The following is a 22,935-nucleotide window of genomic DNA, read 5'->3' as shown; positions in this document are numbered from 1 at the left end:
AGCTTCATTTCACAAAAATCTGAAGAGGAGTTCCTGAAAAGTATTCATATCATTTAAAAGCTTAAATTTGAAGCTCCTGGAAGTTACGCTTATGACATTGCAAACGTGAAATGTCATTTGCAAGAGTTTGACGCAGAGCGCTGTGGAGGAGCCAGTGTTAGGCCACGTAATAACCGTGCCTTGCTCTCTCCGAAGCCGACCTGTCAGGCTTCGATTACTGAACACTGTCACGCTTGTGCGAAATTGACTGCCGACATGTATTCAAATGGGGCATTATTGTATCTCAACTTGAGGAATTGTTTTTGCTTTTCAGTGATATTTCCGAGGACCATAATACCAATCTCCTGCATATTTTCTGCTTATAATAGCTCCTCTAACTGACGAAGATTCTGCCGTCATCAGCGGTCCCTTAACAAAACAGAGGGTATATGTTGCCATTGATCAGTTAGCCATGCCTAAAACGCGCGATCCTGATGTTGTTTTTCTTGATTAAAAATGATTTTCTAGTGCACTTAGTCTTTACGAATTTCGTGAGTTCCTATCACTCATAAAGACTAAACAACGTCCTTTACGCAGCGCGGGTTCCATATAGCACCATCCTGTCCGCTCACGAAGTTACAGCAGTTTCCTTGCACACAGCCTGACATATAATCAAGTCAAGCAATCTGTGCAGTAACGTCGCAGAGTATTACAAGACCACGCAATACACACGTACCAGACGACACGCAAGCGGAGGGAGGATAGAAGTTCGTCTATTCATTGCGGCTGCTGTAATGAGCCTAAATTAAAACAGGGCATTTCGCATTGAGTCGCCTCGTTACGTAGGAACGGGGTGGCGTAAGTTTGGCACGCGCAACGAGTTAAAGGGGCGAACAATGGCAGGCCGTTTCTGTTGAAACTAATTAGTCCTCGCCAGTCCCGCGGTGTCCTAAAAGACCTATTCTTTGTTGGCCGCACCGTGCACGTTAAACTGCTGTGTGCATTGGCTGCCTGACTTCAATAGCGTAGAGCTTGGTATCTAGATATGTGTTTCATTCCAGGCTTGATTGCGCTAAATTTTGTTCCGTACTGCGACTTTAAATGCACCGTGAGATATCCGGAGGCACTTTTGTGGCCCGCGTTTCTGAAGAGTAAACGCGTACGCAGTGAGAGTGCAGGGAAAAGGTTATGATTGCAGCTTTAGAAGAAAGGCCTGTGAAGTTGAGTTTAAATATCAATGGTTATAGCACTATACTTTACGACAATGGCTTGACCCTGACATTTTAAATTTAGTGCTGTTTAAGCCGAAGCACACAGTGGCACATACCAAAATGTTCAAATAACGAGTAATTTAAATACGACATAATAAAAAAAAACGTGCAATATGATAGATATTGCATCAAGAGGCCTGAGTGTTTTTGGTATAGGTACCAATAAGCCAACATTAGCATATGTTTTGTGTAAAGATTTATTGTTTGAATGCGCAGAACTCAGCTGTAGTCACTGGTAGCACCTTGTCGGTGAACATAAAATGCCCATTCGCTGATGCGCCTACCACCCAAACCTCCCGCCCTCCCCCAAACGCCTTGGCGGTGGGAGTGAGGGAGATAACGAAAGATTGGCTTTTCATATTCTGGTCCACTACGCAGCATAGACAGCGAGTAATTGTTATATTACAAGCTGCCGGGGTGTGATTACCTCTGTTTACATCGTCGTTAAAATCAAAACATATTCCCTAAAATATTTGCGTGGACACGCTATAGCGGCAGAAAAAATATTGCACTTACAAATTGCAAAGGTTTTTGGTGCTGCTTTATTGTTCTTAAGCTCATACGCTAGTAGGTACTGGTATACAATACAGTGATAAATCCGCGTAAAGAAAAACAACCGCGAAAATGAGAAAATGCCATGGCACTGCTCAAACCCCGTGTCCAGGCTTCAGAAGCTTTGCACGTCTCGCCTGTTTTAACTCACACAGTCCGTTCAATAGAATTTAAGGTTAAATGTACCATACCGGGGTAAATGTCGAGGCGAGAGTCTATATATTCGAGTTTATAAAAAGTAAGCTGATTTTCGCAAACTACTAGCTCAACGTAACTTTCCTGTTTTATGTAAGCAGGAGGCAGGCGTAAGAGATGACTTTCGTCTTTCAAACTATGTTATATATAAATCATCGCGCATTGCTGGAAGTAGCAGAGCGATGTTATGTGTGAGAAAGGACCTGCCGTCCTATTTAATACAGTCGAGCGATTTAAATATACCGGAGTTCGTAGCATGCAATATATCTTTCGGAAATACAAGCGTCACAGTGATCAGTCTTTATCTACAATGTGCTAGCAGAATATCAGTAGACAGCTTGGTGAATGTGTTTGGTATCGCAAACTCACATGTGCTGGTTTGTGGGGACTTCAACGCACATAACGTCATCTGGGGCAGTGAATATAACGATTCCCGTGGAAGCATCATAGAGTCTGCCGTAGAAAAAATAATCTTATCGTGTTAAATGACAGCTCTCCAACATTCTTGCGGGGGTTTCGTTACTCAAGCTGTATAGACGTCACGCTCTGCTCACAAGACCTTCTTGATGGCGTTGAATGGTTCACGGACATAGAAACGCACGGTAGTGATCATTTTCCGATTCTGGTAAAACATCGCCTCATACGGATTGAGGGGACCCGGCGCTACTCAAAATATACTAATTGGCAAAGTTTTCGTCACCACTTAAGTAACTCATTGGGCGAAAATCCGAGCTTTCAAAGTTTTGCAAATATCTTGTGCGAGTCTTACGAGATCTGCACAAAGCAAGTCATTGTTCCAAATGAATACGCTGCAGTCGACGGGGAATATGAATGTCTAAGTGCAATTAGAAGACGCGCAGAATGGGCTTACCGCCGCAGTGGAAAGCTGGATGACTACAAGATGGCACAGAAAGTTCGGTCAACTTCACGCAGACGCTTACAAAAATTAGGTACGAGAAGGCGGCGAGAATACCACGCGTCGTTGTCTCCCTTTACTCCAGTTCCCAGAATATGATCAGTTGTCCGCTCTTTTAGTGGTCCAGTTACCCAGAGCCATCCCTTCCGAGCCCTTGCCGTAGCTCGAAGCACTCCGGAAACATCTGTTGCTGACGAATTCTGCCAACTTATATCCAGACCAGGAATTCCGTTCACTTGCCTAAAATTTACAAGTTCGATAACACTAGCAGAACAGAAAGTTCGTGCGTGCTTTATGTCACAACATCTTCAACTTGACTGTGAGTTTAGTCTAAATGAATTGAAATGTGCTCTTTCGTCATGCCGTACAAAGACAACCGCAGGCCCAGATGGTGTCACGTATATGATGTTAAGAGCCTAGGTCCTGAAGGAAAAATAACTCTTTTGGAGATATTTAATGACATCTGGATAAGAGAGACTCTGTCAGATTCGTGGAAATTAGCCCGGATAATTCCAGTACTAAAACCAGGAAAGACTCCCCTTTGTCTTGACTCCTACCGACCCGCCAGCCTCACAAGCTGTTTTTCCAAACTGATGGAGAAGATGATAGACTGTCGAATGCAGTGGTGGTGTGAACACACAAATACGTTTTCCAATTACATGACCGGTTTTCGACAAAATCGGTGTACAATGCATTCAGTATTAGACATTGCCGCATGCGTCGAACATGAACGAAGTTGCGGAAATGGGACAGTAGCAGTATTTTTAGACATTCAAAGAGCATTCGACACTGTAAGTCACATACACATCCTTGCTGGTATGCTAGAGCTTGGCCTACACGGTCGAGCACTATGATGGGTATCAAATTTCTTGAAAGACAGAAAAATTTTTATGGAAACAATCGAAGGCGCGAGTACTTATCACATCATCACACAGGACGTTCCGCAGGGCACTGTTCTCAGTCCGTGTTTATTCAACTGTGTCATGGCAGCCTTGCCACTAAACCGCCGTCTGGTCTACAGTATTCGCTGTACGCAGATGACATCTCCATATGGGCCTCTGGATCTCACATACAAGACATTCAAACAACACTGCAAGAGGGTCTTGATAGTATCGACACCTTTTTAAAGAAAGAGGCATGAGTCTTTCATACGCAAAGACAGCCGTACCTCCTTTTACTAGACGACAGCTGAATAATTTACAACTTACGCTTAATGGGCAAACTTTGATGTTTGTGAAAGAGCATAAATTTCTTGGAATTATTCTTGACCGCCAGCTAACATGGGCTTCACACATCTGCGCAATTGAAAAGCAGACCAATGCAGTAATAAACATACTTCGGTGACTCGCAGGTACAACGGGGGGGGGGGGGGGAGGAGGGGGAGGGATCAGTCTCTTCGCTACTACAAGTTCATAACGCACTCATAACACAAAAAATTGCTTACTCGGCACCTATTCTCCATGGTTTATCGCAAACTTCTGAGGAACGTCTTCAACGTTTACAGGCAAGAGGGCTGCGAATGTGTCTTGGGGTTCCGCAGGCTACCTCGAGTTGTTTAGTACTTGCTGAAGCTCGTCACCCACCATTTCCCGTCATACGAACGGTTGAAACATGCCGACATATTTATCGCATCTTAATCGAACACGAGAATCACTCATTAAACCTCGCGCTTACCGAAAGAAACAAAAGCAAAATTCACGATGTTGTTCGATAACATAAAGCATTATTACCAAGATTTGAATTCTGCAATGTGGATGTTTGTTACCCTCCCTGGATGTTGACATGTCCTAAAATAGAATTATCGGTTGACGATTATATCTAAGAGAGAAATGTCCATAGTAGCCGCCCAACAACTGGCACTCTTCCAAATTTACTCTATATCCCCAGTACATACACGTTTATACAGATGGCCCGTGTCATGAAAATTTCTCGACTTCAGCATTCGTCATTCAACATTTAGCGCTAGAGCAAACATTTAAATTATCCCGAGAGACATCTTCCACCGTGGCAGAACTGTTTGCAATCCTTGGTGCTTTGCGTTTCATAGCATCAAAAGAACATTCGCAAGAATGGGTTATCTTTAGCGATTCGCAAGCCGTTCTCACGTTACTACAGAGCAATAAGAAAAATTCTTTGAACACTTTGCTATTGTATGAGACACTCAAAGAACTTACAAAAGCAAGCGCAATGAACCACGTAATTGCATTGCAGTGGATACCTTGGCACTGCAATATTCCTGGAAATACTGCAGGGGACGCAGCTGCGAATCGGGCGCACAATAACGCGGAGACAACCAATCTTCCTCTATTACGTAGTGAAGTCCGTCTGCTCCTGAGACAGATTTCTTGTCGCCTCAGCAAAACTACCTGGTTTGATCAGGAAACTAAAAACTATGAGTTATACTTTATAGACCCATGTATAAACTTAACAGTGCCGGAAAATTTAGGAGACAACAGAAAATTTGAAACATTGGTACACTGCCTGCGTCTTGGTACTGCATTCACTAAACACAGGATAAAACGTGTCTCTAGTCCACAGTGTTCTTGTGGCCATGCAGATGAAGATGTGCATCATCTTCTCCTCGAGTGCACTAAATACAATCCACAAAGAAGGGTACTGCAAGCAAATTTGTTGATATTAGACAGAAGACCATTCACTCTAAAAAAAAAATACTTGGCCCATGGCCAACTGCGGGCCTTCAAAAAAGAGCGTTTCTACTCCGAAAAATTTTTAGGGGAGACCAACATTTTGGGAAAATATTGGGTATCAGATGATCCCAATGCGCTAAATGAGTAACATAAACGTTGTTCGTGATTCATAATTGGTTTATGTGGCGATCGCAACTTTTATGCAATATGTATAATTGTGTTCTGTACTTGCAGTGCATTACATCTGTTGTGTGTTATGGCTGTTCTATATATCTGACTTTATATATGCGTACGTGGACTGAACTAATACACAGAACTTTGCGACTCATGTACTGTTGGACTGTATATTTTTTATTCATCCAGTGTTTTACTGAGTGCCATATTTCGTGTCGCTATTCTCCCTTTTTACACAAATTTGTTTCCTTTGCCAAGTGACAAGGAGTAGCCGGTGCCACCATAAAGGCGCCAACCTCTCCTAATATTCATCTCAATAAAAAAAACAGTCATCTCTACCCGTCTAGCTGTAAAGCTTGTTGCATAAATGTTTCCACTAAGGTTAGACATCATTTCAGGATGAACGTGTTGTTCTCTGTAGTTGATTTCGACCACCTAAAATGACGGGTGGAAGGGGTATATTTCTGGAAGCGACATCATTCACCATCTGCGCCTAACGACACAAGAATCGCTTCCAACACGCATGACACTTCCTTGCCTGAGCTTCATTTAATGTCATCGAATAAAAACCATGCAGTAATTTTGTTGAGCCTGGCACCTTCAGTTCCCAAATATGCCACTGTACATACCATCATTTATGGTGGCAACATTCGTAGCATTAGCGGAATTTGATAATTCCTAAAATTTACGGATGTATCAGTCGGGCAGATGCGTGGTTTATCAGTTGACTTTTCTTCGCGCATTCGATATCATAGTCATCACATTGTTGTGACATAAGATCACCGTGCTTGTGGATCGAACGCTCTTTCTGTGTGTACCTCCGCGGGTTTTGACAAAAATGACACTCCCTGACCCGAAAAGAAATTAACTTCGGATCGTTTTTGTAAAGAGTTCGGTGACACCATACAAAAACTCGAATATACAGTGCGTCAGTCTAGTGAGGTCAGTAAGTCGGTCGGTCGGTCGGTCGGTCGGTCGGTCATTTGAATTGGCTGCAAGTGGCGTGAAACTAGTCTGAAAACAGCAATGACTTAAAACAACGTGCGCACAGCTTTCTTTCCTAGCCGTCTTTGCAGTAAACCTGTATCCATCGTTGGTATTTATTTATGCAAGGGGTAGATGTGTAGGAAATGAAGTGTTATAGTCAGCGAAGTCAGCGTTTGCCTTACAATTGGCAGCATTCGCTGAATTCTGACTGATTCTGGGCAGCCGCCATTGCTTATGTCGCGCCCTACGCAAGTCATCCATAGCGTGAAAAAAAAAAGATCACCCTTTAACCTTGAGCTTAACTGCACCCTGATGGCATGTCGTACTGAATACGGGCTTTTAACACGTGATCTCTTTGGCACGGAAGAGTTTGTTCGTTTAGGTGGTGGTCTGTAATGGCAATTGCGTGACTCTCCTACGCGCCGAAGGCGTAGACGTTAACAGCTTAAGCGCATCAGACGATGGAGTACAGCAGCATCATGGTTAATTGGTCACGTCCCCATTACTTTTCGAGCAGTGCGAGCGTTCACCATCAGAGTGCGTAGGATGCTAGTATTAGCACAGTCAGAATACGGCAGCCGTTTCTCGCTTTAGTATTTCCTCGTGTGTAATAATTGATGCCCCGTTTAGCGAGATTCGGTATTCGTCGTGGAAAGACCAAACCTTCCTTTGAGTAGAGCTGACATGACTTATCGCCACAGATAGTTATGCAAATGAACGCTGGAGTTCAAATAAAGGTTTCATCAGATGGTAATTAGTAGCAGCGCTAGAAAGGAAAGAAGCAGAACAAAAAAGAGAGAACTGTACGTTTTCTTTTTTTTATCGCTTTGCCCTTAGGAAAGCTTTTCGCATTAGCACTTGATTCAATACATAAATGTAATAATAATCGCTCTCTCAGTTCAACATTTTAGCTCCATCTACCGCGCAGCCTATCAACGTGTAGCTGTTCTCTCGTCTGTTTATAACACACAGTCTGCTTTTTATAGAATAGAGTGTAAGTTCTCATGGATAACAAGAATATCCCCTTACGGGACGTTCGAAAATCAATCTTCAAGTTTTCTTAACTATGCGATTGTTGCAAAATAACCTCACAAATGCAACTACGATATATTAGCAAAAGTGTCAGCGGTAATCTATATACTGTGGACCTTTTCCGAGCTTTTCTTGCTAATCAAGACTATATTCACTGGTGGCCAAGAAAGAAGTTGGGGACGTGCGTAAGTGTGGGCGGGCGTGCGTAGAAGCGTTCTTCCTTTCGCATATTAGGGACGAAAGGTCAAATGGTTGACAAATAATTTAAAAATTTTAGCACGACGAAACAGGACACCCCGCAACTTTACGATCAATGTAAATTCAACACCGAACTCAAGAAGTTTGAATAGCTTTTCTTCCTGGTATCTTGCTCATGTTTACCGCCTCTCGCAACTTACGCTGATTTATGTTTCCGCCTTATGTTATTGCAAGTAATATTTTAATTTGTACTCTGTCATAGCCTTGTTGCCTTGCGCAAAGTGTGTTATTTCCCTTGTATAAACCTAATCGTGTTCTTCTAAAGTTTATGTGCAAGAACAAAGTTTTGCAACATGTTTCCATTTCTCGGCTTCACAAACAGAACTAATTGTAAGACACGCTAGGCCACCCTCAGTCATTAATTTTACTGCTGCGACGCTAAACCACCAGTGTAAAACTTTTGGCTACTGGCGTCCCCTCAGGTCACGCATTTCACAGAATCAGGTACATTGACACCAAGTAAGAAGTTGAAGTAGAGCTCATGGATGGCAGAGGCCGCCTAGCCCTATTTCCCACCCGGGACTTCCGCACAAATGATAGAGACACAGAGCTCCCGATGTCAGTTATGCACAAGAGATAGCCGTTGTTATCTACCCTCTATAGTCTGTAATTTTCGACAGGCCATTTGCAAAAGTCGCATTGGCGCAACTTGTGTTAGCAACAGCTGCCCAGTAAAAATAACACTACAAAAACGGGCAAATGGTCTTTCCTATAGCTTGTGCACAGCAATGGAAACAGACGCCATCTGTTTATGTTTACATGGGGACACAGGCAGGTCAAATTTGTGGGCGCAAATGGAGTTTCAAAATGTCCGGGCAGACTTCACAGACGTCGCGAACTGGGGAGAGAGTCCGCAATGTCTTATAACAATGCTAATAAACGAGGCATAACGCCTTCGTTTTCTGCGCGTAGAACAGCCCGTAAGTGTGGCATGACGTTTCGCAATGCCACCAGCGTGTCACTATTTAGCTTTATTGTTATAATAAAGTAAGGTTTTGGGTCGCACTAATTGAGAACCGTCTTGAAGAGGTGCGTACAGCATTAAGATTGCAGATACTCGTATAAATAGGTTTCCAGATTTACGAAACTTACTGAAAAAAACTTTATTACTTATTGCAGTAAGATTGTCTTATCCTATACTTATGTTTATACTGGTGCTACGAGTCAAAATATGAAACTGTTTTCTGTTGCGGCTTCTTTGTCGCAGGCGTAGCTTGATATTCTTGTTTTTTTTTCTTTTTACGGCCTTAAAGGTAGCATCTTAGCCATTGGACAAATCAGCACCTTTAAAGGTACAATACCTTTTACCGGGTCGTTAGCTATAAAGAATGTTCAATAAACAGTCATTGGCTAATCTTTCACTATTTAAAGTTACGTCTTAGTATGAGTGGTTTATCACTGTCCAGGCGATCATTTTTCATTAAAGCAGCACTTACAATGCCTATGGCATACTGCATTGCATGATGTAACTAAACTTAAACTAGCCTGTTAGTGGTCGGAGAAGCTTTGTAGCTCAGCCTGGCTTATAAGTAAAAACACCCACTTTGTGTAATACGCGATCTAGATTAGAGTAAGACTCTGTCCTTCTCAACTAGTAGATTATTTTAATAGCGGTTACAGTGCAGACACAGTCTTACGTGCACGGCTATGGTAACAGAAACTGACTTAAGGAAAATGTATAACTTGGGCTGCAGTTATTTTGCTTCGTCAGAATAAACATGTGTTATACTGAAGAAGGCCGTCGCACGGCCGAAAGGTTAATCCAGCCAGTAAACATGCAATTTTCGTAAGTGTGCCCCTTCGTTTATTAAACTATATATATATATATATATATATATATATATATATATATATATATATATATATATATATATATATATATATATATATATATATATATATATATATATATATATATATATATATATTGTTGCACCCACAAAAGGCGTTACTTTGAAGCCGGGTAGAGTTAGCAGCGATGGCCTGGATCAGGTCGAGCGCCTGGCGAGATTCAGCCAGCCAGCCACACGTCGTCTTCCTCGTTCACCACCCTCCGGTGGCCCCGCATACTGTTTGTTAAGGCGTGAACCCACTATGCTCCTAAGAGCGTCACATTCGTGAATCCACTACACACCTAAGAGCCTAACATTTCCCTCCGCGCAGACGAAGCCCGCCGGGCAAGTCTAACAGGCTATCGAGAAATAAAGGGCTTTAAACGGGCGACATGCGAAAGTTCAGTCTTTGCTGACCGTCGGCCATTTGATGTGAGACGTGCTACGCGGTAGGTTAATTCGCTGATGCGCTCCGTAATAACATAGGGGCCAACATAGCGGGCCAGCAGTTTTTCACATAGTCCACGTTTCCTGGTTGGTTTCCAGAGCAACACTAAATCACCAGGGTCATATATCACGTGTCGGCGTCGGCGGTCGTAGCGTGCCTTCGAGCGGTCTTGTGAAAGAAGAGTGCGTAAAGGAGCAAGTCGTCGGGCTTCTTCAGCAAGACAGACTGTCTCTGATATACAAAGATTATCGTGGCTGGAGAACGGGAAGATAGTGTCTAGTGTATAACGAGGCGGACGAGCGTAAAGAAGAAAGAAGGGACTGTAACCCGTAACTTCATGCTTTGAGGTGTTAAATGCGTACGTAATGAAAGGTAGCACGCTGTCCCAGTTCTTATGATCTGACTCGACATACATGGACAGCATGTTAGTGAGAGTTCTGTTCGTGCGTTCCGTAAGGCCATTTGTTTGAGGATGATACGGGGTGGAATGTCGAAACCTTGAAGCACATAGACGAAGCATCTCTTCGACCACGTCTGCAGTGAACTGCCGCCCACGATTGCTGATGATGACTCTGGGAGGTCCATGTCGGAGAATGACAAAACGCAGCAGAAAAATACACACTTCGGTTGCAGTAGCCGATGGTATTGCAGCTGTCTCACAGTAGCGTGTCAAGTGATCGGCACACACGATAATCCAGCGGTTCCCATCGGATGAACGCGGTAAAGGACCGAGGAGGTCGATGCCAACTTGCTCAAAGGGAGTGCTGGGGGGTGGCACTGGATGGAGTTGACCAGGAGGAGCACTCGTCGGACGCTTATAACGTTGACACTCGTTGCAGCTGGACACATACTGGGCGGTCGTCTGGTGCATTTTGGGCCAGTAGAACCTTTCTTGAAGGCGGTAGAGAGTTCGCGCAGAACCCAAATGTCCAGGTGTTGGATCGTCATGCATAGCGCGCAAGACGGAGACACGGAGACTCTCCGGGACCACCAGAAGATATCGTGGGCCTGTAGTAGAATAGTTCTTTTTGTAAAGAACCCCATCACGAACACAGAAACGAGTTGATGGCGCTGATTGCCTTGCCGTAATGAACAGTGGTTCTAAAGTTGTGTCTTTTTGTTGCTCGACCTTGAAGGTATTTATATCAGGAAATCCCGGCTCCAGTGATGCAATATAGCAGTCGAAGTTGTCCGCGTCGCAGTCCGTCGTTGGAAGCGGCATGCGCGAGAGGCAGTCAGCGTCGGCGTGTCGGCGGCCGCTTTTATAAGAAACGGTAAAGTTATATTCCTGTAAACGGAGTGTCCAACGCGCAAGCCGCCCCGACGGATCACGGAGATTAACCAGCCAGCAGAGAGAATGATGGTCTGTCACCACAGTGAAGGGGCGCCCGTACAGGTACGACCGGAAGCGCTGTACTGCGAAAATAACTGCAAGACATTCTTGCTCTGTAACGGTGTAGTTACGCTCGGACTTACTTAAAGAACGACTCGCATAGGTTACGACGTGTTCTTTGGTGTCGACGCGTTGGATAAGGACAGCGCCGATGCCAATACCGCTAGCGTCCGTATGAACTTCTGTGGGAGCCGCATGGTCGAAGTGTCGGAGAATGGGATGAGACGTCAGACGAGACTTCAGCTCACGAAAACTAGCTTCACATTCAGGAGTCCATTCAAAGGGAACGCCCTTCTGGAGGAGGCATGTCAGCGGATACGCGATGTTGGCAAATCCACGAATAAACCGGCGGAAGTACGAGCAAAGCCCTAGGAAACTGCGTAGCTCTTTTACATGGCGAGGTTGCTTGAAGGCTTCCACCGTAGCAGTCTTCGCTGGATCAGGTCGAGCGCCTGGCGAGATTCAGCCAGCCAGCCACACGTCGTCTTCCTCGTTCACCACCCTCCGGTGGCCCCGCATACTGTTTGTTGAGGCGTGAACCCACTATGCTCCTAAGAGCGTCACATTCGTGAATCCACTACACACCGAAGAGCCTAACATTGCCAGCGTCGATGAGAGCCCGTCTGCCGATCTTTCGTCTACTATACGGCAGATCGTGCGTGAGGAACTGCTGCGGCTCCAGGAACTTGCGCGCGACGTCACACGACAACCTGACGGTTATTACCCGCAACACATGGCGCCTGCCGCACCCTGCGCTTCCTGGCAACCGGCGGTATGTGTCACAGACGTCAACCGCATAGGTGCTCCATGGCCACGTGAGGACACATTTACGACCGAACACCGACCTGCAGAACACCCTCGCTCCAGCAGGTTTGCACGCAGACCGACCGTTCCTCCTGTGCAGCAGGCTCAGCCGCTTCGCTCTGCTACACGACCCCCCCACGGCAGAGCGCTTCGAAGGGCAGTTCATCGATCGTCGTTTGCCTGTGTGTTATCGCTGTGGCGACTTGGGTCACATTGCCAGGTACTGCAATCGCCGCCAACCACCGAGGTTCGACCGATCGACGATGTCTAGGCGGTACCGCGCTCCTCTGGGCGAAGCATACTCGCCTTCGCACACATACTCAGGAAGCTTGCCTTACCCAGCACCTCCACCACTCTGTTGCACCCACAAAAGGCGTTACTTTGAAGCCGGGTAGAGTTAGCAGCGATGGCCTGGATCAGCCGAGCGCCTGGCGAGATTCAGCCAGCCAGCCACACGTCGTCTTCCTCGTTCACCACCCTCCGGTGGCCCCGCATACTGTTTGTTGAGGCGTGAACCCACTATGCTCCTAAGAGCGTCACATTCGTGAATCCACTACACACCTAAGAGCCTAACATTATATATATATATATATATATATATATATATATATATATATATATATATATATATATATATATATATATATATATATATATATATATATATATATGTATATATGAGTCCTAACATTCCAAGGGTTCGTAGACAAACGTAAGTACCCTAGGAAGTGGTTGGGAAAACAACATGGCGGTTGGTCAAGTGGTGGTAAGAACATCGCACGCGTAATGCCAAGACGTGAGTTCGTATACTATCTGCGGCCAGTTTCTTCAAGCTCATTCGTTTCCATTTGTGTACCACTTACTTAATTAAATTAGTAACTGGAATAATTACACTATACCCTCCTTCGGTTCATTGTTTGGTGGATTCTTACGTTCTGAATATATATATATATATATATATATATATATATATATATATATATATATATATATATATATATATATATATATATATATATATATATATATACATATATATATATAGGCACGATTCTACTTTGACAATCCTTTTTTTTTGACACGCACTTGTTGATTGCAGGAACGTATCAGATTAGAAATTTCGCATAAAACCCTACCACTTACGGTTACCGCTACCGGCTCGGCCACACACAGCTCTGTGCATGAGTCCCTACACAAGGAATGGATGACTTGATATGGTAGGAAATACTTGCAGAGGAAATCATATTGTTAATGGCGGAATCGGTGGAGTTCTAATAAATATACGTTTGGTTGGGCATCCCTGAATGATAGAAAAATGCTTGCTGAAGCTATAGGCACATGCCCACATCAAAGGAATGTTCAGACTAGGCCAGTTTAAATGCGTATATAGTAATCCAAATTGCGTCACCGTATTCAGGACATCATCATGTCATAAAGGACGTAAAATACGGAGCATGTATTCGGAGTTTAACAAAAAAGCTCGAGAACAAGTTAAGGGCCGCACAGAGAGCGGTGGGACGAAAAAAATTTTAAGCGTAACGTTCAGAGACAGCAAGTGAGCAGTGTTTTAAAAAAGGAAACGTCCATTTTTTGGTATGGTCCGCGCGTGACGAAGCACATGATGGCTCACTATGTATTTCTTCTCTTAACGCTGCATTATCAAAGAGCTTATAAAGTAACACTGAACAAAACTTTCAGTAGAAATTTAGTGGTAAATGCGAGAGAAATGCATGTTACTCGCACTTGTTCGAGGTCCCAGATTCACAGTTTATACCACGTTCACCACATTCAAAAGCGCTGTTCAGTAGCCGACGTGATCACACCGGTCCTCTCTTCGAGGGAGAGAAGTAAAATTAACGGTTCTTCAGAGCAGACAACGAATAAACTGAACGTTCGCTTAATATTCACTATCTGTTCCGCTCAGACAACTGCTTACGAAGAGCAAATCAGCAGTTACATTATGCCATGGCTGTAGTGTGCATGCGTACAAGGCTCGCGCCAACAGCAGAAGACGTAACGCTGGGCCGGCTCCACTGCCGAGTCGAATAACCGTAGCGTTAGTGACGCATCCACCTCGATTTTTCGCACCATGGCCGTGGCACAGAAGGTGTAAATGCGCCTCGAGCGTCGCCCTTACAATTGCTATAGACAATATTGTGTACGCTGGTATACGTGAATGTGCGCAGTGAGCTCTATTTCTTTCTATAGCACACGGGTTCTATTTGTCACGCTAGACACAGAATAAAAGCCAATGTCAATGTTCTTTCCAAGAAAACACTGCAATCAGGGAGGAGGTTCGGTATTTAAAGGCGTTGGAATACGTGACGTATGCCAAAGCGACCTACACGTTGCCTCGATTTTTTGCAAACATGTCAACCTCAAATTACTTTTCGATATACTCATTTTCTTATACTTCTGTGTAAGATTAAACTGAGAAGTTTGAAATGCGTGTAGTACTGTCCACTTTAGATGTATTTTCTGGGTAAAATTTTTGCAATTCATGTTTTGCCGCTCTTTGACGATAAATTCATAAATTGCTCTTGATCTCCTTTTCCCTTTTGGGTAAACGTTGTAAACGGTACTTCACATTTTTTCCTTAATAATTCATGCATATCTTGTTATCATATTACGATATTATTATTTTTTTCATTGTTCCTCCATCGCACCTTGCCTTCCAACTAAATTTTAACGTTACTGCCAACGACTTAACCTATAACGCACGAGGAGCCATACCACGTGCACAATAATTTACCCAGACACTGAAAGCATCAGTAATTGTAATCGACGAAGGTTACTTCGCTACTTACACTCCTGCGTTTTTTGTCCTTTTCTTACTTGGGCGCAGAGAATGGGCGAAGAAGCAAGAGTGGCCGGTTACGATGAACAGCCGGTCGCAAATGTCTCTGCTCCTTCAGCGGTCAACGGGAGCGCTATCTCTGAGCCCATGGCGCCTGCGCAACCAGAAGTTGCGGTGCTCTCATCCGCTTCCGGTGAGGGCTCGTACAACGTCAACACGTCTTCGCCTTCTTTACCGTGGGCTCTCTTTCCGGCGCCCAATGACACTACCATTCCTGTACCGACGGCATCGGCGGCGGAGATTCAGTGCTACCTGTCCGACGTCAACCGTAGTGCAGGTGAGTTTCCTTTCGCTCCACTGAATCCAACAGCCGCGAACCGGATGGTTCCGGGAAAGCCGTGAGGGAATCTTAGTCTTAAGCGATACTGCAACATTTTCCTTCCTTGCCAAAGTCTTCACTTGCCCGACAAAACGTAAACATAGCAGCGCACCAGTACTGAGGGCCAGATGCGCAGCTAAAGAACACAGCGTATCCATATATATATATATATATATATATATATATATATCTTAATCATGATCGTATATAGCCAACAGACAATGATACTAAGGAAAGCAGCAGGGAAATTTTCCCTGAATTGGAAAATGACATGTAGAAAATACAGACGTAAGAGAAGTGGAAGCTGACAAAAACATAACGTGTCGCCGGTGAGAGCCGAACCCACAGCCTCTGAGTGGGGCTGGCTAACGCTCCTAGGGCTACAACTAGTAAAACTTTAATACGATTTGATAGCCGTCATTGGACGATTTGAAAGCCGTCACCGTAGCACAATGTTAAAATGCCCGTAGTACAATGGTACAATGCCCGCGTAATGCGGACGTTGCGGGTTCGGCTCCCACTGGCAACACGTTATATGGACGTCTCTGCCGGAATCCGGACTTCATCAGAAATAAGAACGCTGGACCCTGGCCAAAAAGGAGCGGTGTTCTAAGGAGTGACGCGTAAATTCTGAACATTGCATGAGTGATTGTGTCTTCTTTAACATCACGCTGATTCATGATACACTATTCGTAAAGCTATAAAGTATATGATATATACAGTGTACATCAAGTATGTCCAAGTCAAGCTCAGCCAATGCATTAAATATATGCCTTTGTGATATCGCTGAATGTCACTAAACTCGCGGAGCTGGCCATTCTATGGAATACGCCATGCTATAGTCATACTCGCTACATATTCGGTTATACTTATAGGGGCTCAATGAAGAATTAGTCGTTAGAATTGCAATTATATAAAATTTGTACGACGCTTATGCTTCGCCTTTAAGAGTGGAACGCGATAGCGTTCAAAGATCCCTGACTGCTTGTCACACTTGCCGGCAAATGCACTTTTGTAAGTAACCGCAATGTTCAGTGGGAAACGCTGGCTGCGAACCCTATGCACGAAGGCAAGCTTTCCGGACGCAGTGGCAAAAATGCGGGGCGCCGAAGTCAGATTTTCTGCGACGCGGGGCGCTGAACACTCTGGCGTTAATATAAACAAAGCCCTGGAATAACGGCACTCGGCTTGCGTGCTTACACGATGCGATCGCAAGACTGTCGAACGTTGTGCGCATGAATTGATCAAGCCTTTTTTACCGATAGCGCTCCGACTGCGAAATTGACAGAGTAGCGGCAATTTCCGGGTTCTTGGAGTTCCTTATCGTTATAGTCAACTGCTGAGCCTGTTGCTTACCGCAGCTTGAGCGACACTGATCTCAGGTACGAATTTCATAGACAATGCCCACCTCGCTGCCATTGAGTGCCGTATGCCTTTATACGTTATTGTTAGTCAGCAACCGCTAGGCGGCCCTGCCTTCAGGTATGTAAGCGAGAAAGACAGATGATCTCGTCAATGCCTAAATCAAACGCCGTGTTAGTCCATTGTACCCAGGCCAGAGCGTCTCCCTGTCTCTTTGTCTTCGTCTGTGTATTGGCGTTTGGAACCCTAGCTCACTAGAACGCACGATTCTCTGATGCATGCCCATTTGATTGCTTTCAGAATTCACCAGCGTAAGCCACAGTCAATATAATTTCTCGGTGAAGATATACATAATTATTTTCTTTCTATGTTTTGCATGTTTCCATATACATATGTTATAATATATGCACTTCTGGAAAACAATCACTGTTCACTTCCCGACTCAGCATCCTTTCAGATACTCCACCTCACCCCTGAACTCTATTGAAATTCATCCTGCACCACCCCGACACCTCTGCCTTCAAGGGAGCTTCATAATTCCTTGTTATACAGCTACATTTACACGCATCCTTGCCTCAGTGGCCAAATGCCCCTTCGTTTTAGCTCGAGTGAAGGAACCCTTGCTTTGAAACATAGACATCATGGTCGTACTCATTAAGATTTGCTATTGTGATAGTTTTTTTTTTGCTTCGCTGTAGCACAAGTCCATGCCATCAGGTGCAAAATTAGGCACTAGACACCTGTTCACTGAATTCAATACCGACACTCTTTGAAATCGATGCAGTATACAAATTCTGCAGAGATATGTACTCGCGTGCGTAACCTATAGTACATATTGTGAAACAGCTGCGTGAAATCAGCAAAAAAAAATTAAAAAAATAATGCTCGCGCACAACTCACAAGATCGTACATTCTTTTTTCGTGTTCATCATTCCCTACAGTATGCGAGTGGTTTGTGTGTACAGGCTGTTTCAGCTAACTTTAGCCAGAGTTTAAAGTTACGCCGATGCACTCTAAGATGACGCGACCAAATGCATGGTGCTCCCTTTTGTATGTAGTGTGTCACGCTATTGTTGTATTTTTCTTAATCAAGTAATTAGTCTACGTTAATTAAGCAACTTCTGGAGCAACGAAACTAGGAAAGAAATTCCACTTAGAAAGTAGCCGAGTGGTTTGCAAATCGTCCAAATAAACAGTTTCTGTGTTTGAATATATTAAGCATTAGAGTTTTTCAGCTTACTGTAGATGCCCGCGAAATACAAAATAAAAGAACCACCACGTGACATGCCCGCTTGCCCGCCGTGATTGCACTGCGGCCAAGCATTCCATGCACGAACGAACATCGCATTCACCCGGGTGTGCTGCCACTGCGCCTTCTTGTTGCTGTATTAACCACCGCGAGGGAAGCACATCAGTGGCGTAAATCGCGCGGCCAATACCTTAGTCGCTGCCCTGTCGCTTATAAGCGACAGTATGCCCTGCTAGATGCTATGTTCGTTTGTACGGTGACAGTTTGGCAGCCTGACATCACGACGCGCAAGCGGGTATGTCACGTGGAGTACAGATCGCTGTACTCTGGCGAAGGTTGGTACACCAGCCGAAAACGTCAAGTAAACACGTCTTACTTCGACAAGGTTCGTCGCCTCTTTCCTGCACACACACACACACACACACACACACACACACACACACACACACACACACACACACACACACTATATATATATATATATATATATATATATATATACACACTTATTCCTTTGTTTATATATCCGAAATCTGCCTTCTTGGCAGGGACAGCAATGGCAAATACCAGTCGGTAAGAGGCAGCCTGCCCCACGAGAATGGCGCTACGAAAATCCTACTTCTGGCCGAGTAACTATTGAGCCAGGTGCATATTCGAGTTCGCCCAGCGTCGGTCCGAAAGCTTTAGCCGACGGGATTTCCGGCTCCAGTCCAGAGTGTCGCGTCCCTGTGTCGAAATATATCGGCTGAGCTGCCCGCATGTCCGCAAGAGCGCCTCTGCAGTGGCGAAACTGCTTACTGAGAGCTTGTCTCACTTTTCCATTATTCCACCTTGATTACTGGAACTTACTGGATTGGCTGTAGCCCGACCGCGATGGTACCCTGAGAGTGAGTCTCTAACCGAATGGCAGAGAAGTTATTCCGGTATCGGTGTCAGGAGATGGCCATGCAGTTACAGGCGTCACCTGCGTGCCGTCGTGCGCGGCAATATTCTGTTGGATTTTTTCTTTATCTTGTTCGCTCCTGTTTGCTCACATGGAATCAAGACTGCCAAACAAGATTAGATTGGGCTTTCGCCGCTGCAATGTTATATAAAATGGGGCAACCGCATATTTATTTGTTTAAAGTTATGCACTTTTCCTTCGCGGTATACGAGCGCCAGAGATATTCCATGAAATCACTTTGTCATGTATGGTTGCTCCTTGCTGAACACGCTTTTGAAAGTGTGAGGCGTTGTGCGCTCGCGCACACACGCGCGAACTTCAAACTTAAGCGACTTTGTCCGGCTTTGCCCCTTTTTCATCCATGTATATGTTTAGTTGTGCTCATCTGCGACTGTATGCAGTCAATGAGGCTAAAGCTACATGCCGTATTCTCGGTTCCCTTCGTAAACTCAGCTTGTGTTTGTGTTATGGCCAAACAGTTAAGGTGCTACGATTATACTACCCAAAACTCTAAATACATATTTATGTTCCAGGAATACGTGATAAGGCTTTGATTCACTCTTAAAGATGTTGATTGGAATCGTATACTTGAGCCGACCTAACGGCGAATTCTTTTGCGTTAACTAAAACGTGAAGGAAAGAAAAAAAAACTTTCTGTGGAATCGTCTTCGGTCGACCTTATTGTCTTTCTTGACACACTGGAGCACATTTGCGCTTGGGCGCAAAAATTTCGCGTTGGCGGCTTTCTTGTGCACCGTAGTAGCAGCTCTCACAAGCGTTTCCTGAACGACGTGTGTACGCCGCCGTACTACAATGCATGGAAGACGGCGACTATTATGTTTGGTGGTCGTTGCGATCGCAGCATGACGTTTTTAGTTTTCAGAATGGCGTTAAACGTCAAAGCACACTCATTTCGGGTGCGGTAATGGCTTCATACTTGTTTAGTTATCTTGCAAAGGGGGTATGCGCAATACAATTTCCGCAATTTTGCTTACATTGACGTGGCGAGCAATGCAGGGCGCGAATTTTCGTTGAGAGGAAGGGGCCCGCGCACAGTGCTGTGGTGCAGTTTATTTAGAATTTATCTTATGATTATGATATAATTGTATAATTGTAACATATCCTAGAATTTTTCTAGAGCTAAGCGATCGGTGACCACTGTTGTGTAAGAAATTTAGTTCCTATTTAAAAAAAAAACATTATGATCTATAAACGTGTTAAAAACATTAAAACGAAGTTATGTGCAGTTGAACTTCCGAAAAGAGCCCTTTCATAACCCTAGTGTTTATGCCTGGTCTAACGACTACTGTAAACGACAACACAAAAATTTAGCAATGCAAATTGCGCCACTATATTTACAAAGTGTCGTTCTCTTTAGCTTGCGTAAGCTATGTGCCTTATAGATTAGAATGAAGTGTTATAGGCCTTTCAATGGTCAGCGAGTATTACAATGGTTTACTTTTTTTTTTGGAGAGGGGGGGTAGAAGTGGTCGTAAGAAAAAAAGTGTGGTGCAGAAATAATAGATCCTTCACCTAGACGTCGTGGTGGCCGTCATATTTTAGTGCAGTGAGTCATTATGATATAGACATGACTGCAATCCGCAGAAGCTCTTAGGTGGCATGAACACCAATATACCGAGAAATTTGGAAGTCCAAGAGGAGGGCTCCCCTCCATTTTTTCTCAAGTGACTCTCCCTCGATGTCAGTGTGAAGCTCGTCTTCCAAAGCCGGCGTGTCATTCAGGCGCGAGTTGATTGGTGGCGTTCCTCACGAGGACGAGACAAGGGGTTTCTAAAGACTCCTTGGAAAGCTTCCACCACAACGATTGGTTAAAAAAGGGTGCGTGCGTCTTCTGCATGCTGACCAGACTTACCGAATCCAAGAGTGTGCTAATCGTCGAAGCCAAGCGTTGTGCGCCACGCCAAACCATAGACCAGACAAGGGGTTTTTGGACATTTTTGGGGGCGGCTTTACTTCATGTGAGCTCGTGTCACTCGTCCGAGCCGTGCTCCACCTATATTATCATCTGGCCCGGCTAGATGTGATCGGTGCATGCTGCGAAAAAATATTACATTGAGCGAGAAATGGACTTGACGCATTATACCGGCCGGACTTTCCTTCATTTCGTATGCCAAAGAGAGAGACAAAAAGAAAACACAAATCTTGGGTGGGTAGGCACAATTACCCAAACATAATTTAACCGAAAGCATTGCATCTGACAACGTCTTCTCGCTAAAACAGACGCGTCAAACATTATGATAACAAGTGGTAGAATCATTACCGACCTTCGAATCAGCGCTCCATGTACAAGAGCGACGAGTTCCCCAGAACAAATACCAGTCGCCGTCACAGCGGTCAAAGCCTGTGTGCGAACTCACGAGCAAACGGCTGTCCGGGGGCTTTTTGTAATATTTTTTTTTACTTGCAGTGTGTGTAGAAGATGTTGGCATAAATTAGTGATACCAGATACTCCTATGTCGCTTATTCAGAGAATACGTATCCGACATAGGCATGATCAAACAAACAAGGAAGGCTGACTAATAAAATATAAGATAAATAGAAGTCGTAATGTGCTGCCGCCTAATGGAGTATAGTTGAGAGAAAGTTAGAATTAGCATGTATGTCACGGCATACACAAATTGTTCACCAAACAGTTAAAGTCCATAATAAATGAAACGAAAATCAAGGTATAGCGCAGTCGCTTGAAGTACTCATCTATGGTTAAAGAGCGCACAAAACATAACACAATACAGTACACGAGTTTATACGCAAAACTTGTAACAAGATAAAGGACATTTCGCACTTCACAGAAACGTTAAACTGCCAGCACCAAGACCAATTGCGTACAACACAATTGATGCTGAAGCAGCGGAACATGTTACGTTACTCTATAGCAAATATCCGGAATTGCTGACACTTCCAGCATTTTTTTAGGTGCTAATTGCTCAACGTTGTTGTTTTGTTATTCAACAACACCCAAATATTTTTTTTTTTCATCTGAGTGTGGCCTTTTGTCAAGAGCACGCAATTTATCGCGTAATTTTATTCCATGCGCTGTAGTAATAGTGCACTGCCAACAAGAGGTGCTCAATCTCTCCTTAGTGGTTCTGTGGGGTTTGCATCAAGCACGAGAAAAAAGAGCTCTGTAAAATGAAAAGCATTGATGCTCAGTGAAAGATGTGTTTTTAATGTACTCTACAAACGCTGCATTTGCCTTGTGGCCATGAGATAATAATAGAAAGCTTTGTTATTAAGCAGTACTAGCTACTCTAGTGATGATATAAACATATTTGAGGCTGTTTCGGAAAGCTGCTAAAAATACGATTGGTTCCAATTTTTATTGTCGTGTTGTTGGCGTTCATATGATCAATACTAGCTGGGAGGCCCAGTATGCAAATAAAAGCTACTTCATGAAATGCGAAATTGTAGGTAGCGACCGTTGAAGCATAAATATCTTTTTTTAAAAGTGCAGATAGCTATGTAAAGGCTGTTTGCGTATTTGGTTTACGCGCTTTGGTTTACACAAAATATTTGCGCCCATGCACCGTATATAAGCGTGTAATGGTCGCCCCTGTGTAAAAGTCGCAACGAGAAATTTGTAGAAGAAAGCGCCCAGAAAATATATTAAAAAATTAACCATGTATATATGTAATATAATATATATACATATTACAAACAAACAGAATTCTTCCCCTTTCCTATGCACCGCGTAGAAG

At 44.1% G+C, this 22,935-nt stretch overlaps 1 protein-coding gene across 1 annotated transcript in view; it reads left to right on the top strand.

Annotated features, from left to right (window-relative positions):
- LOC135911076 (diuretic hormone receptor-like) overlaps positions 1-22,935 on the top strand; it is a 233,718-nt gene that overhangs the window by 89,703 nt on the left and 121,080 nt on the right. Inside the window, exon 2 of the mRNA XM_065443177.2 lies at positions 15,335-15,623. Within this exon, the coding sequence (XP_065299249.2) occupies positions 15,338-15,623 (286 nt within the window). The 5' untranslated portion in view covers positions 15,335-15,337. The remainder of the gene's footprint in view (positions 1-15,334; positions 15,624-22,935) is intronic.

The sequence above is a fragment of the Dermacentor albipictus genome, chromosome 1, assembly GCF_038994185.2.
Source record: "Dermacentor albipictus isolate Rhodes 1998 colony chromosome 1, USDA_Dalb.pri_finalv2, whole genome shotgun sequence".
In the NCBI taxonomy this organism is placed as follows: Eukaryota; Metazoa; Arthropoda; class Arachnida; order Ixodida; family Ixodidae; genus Dermacentor; species Dermacentor albipictus.
The sequence above is the reverse complement of the archived record's forward strand: the minus strand, read 5'-3'. Positions and strand labels throughout refer to the sequence as shown.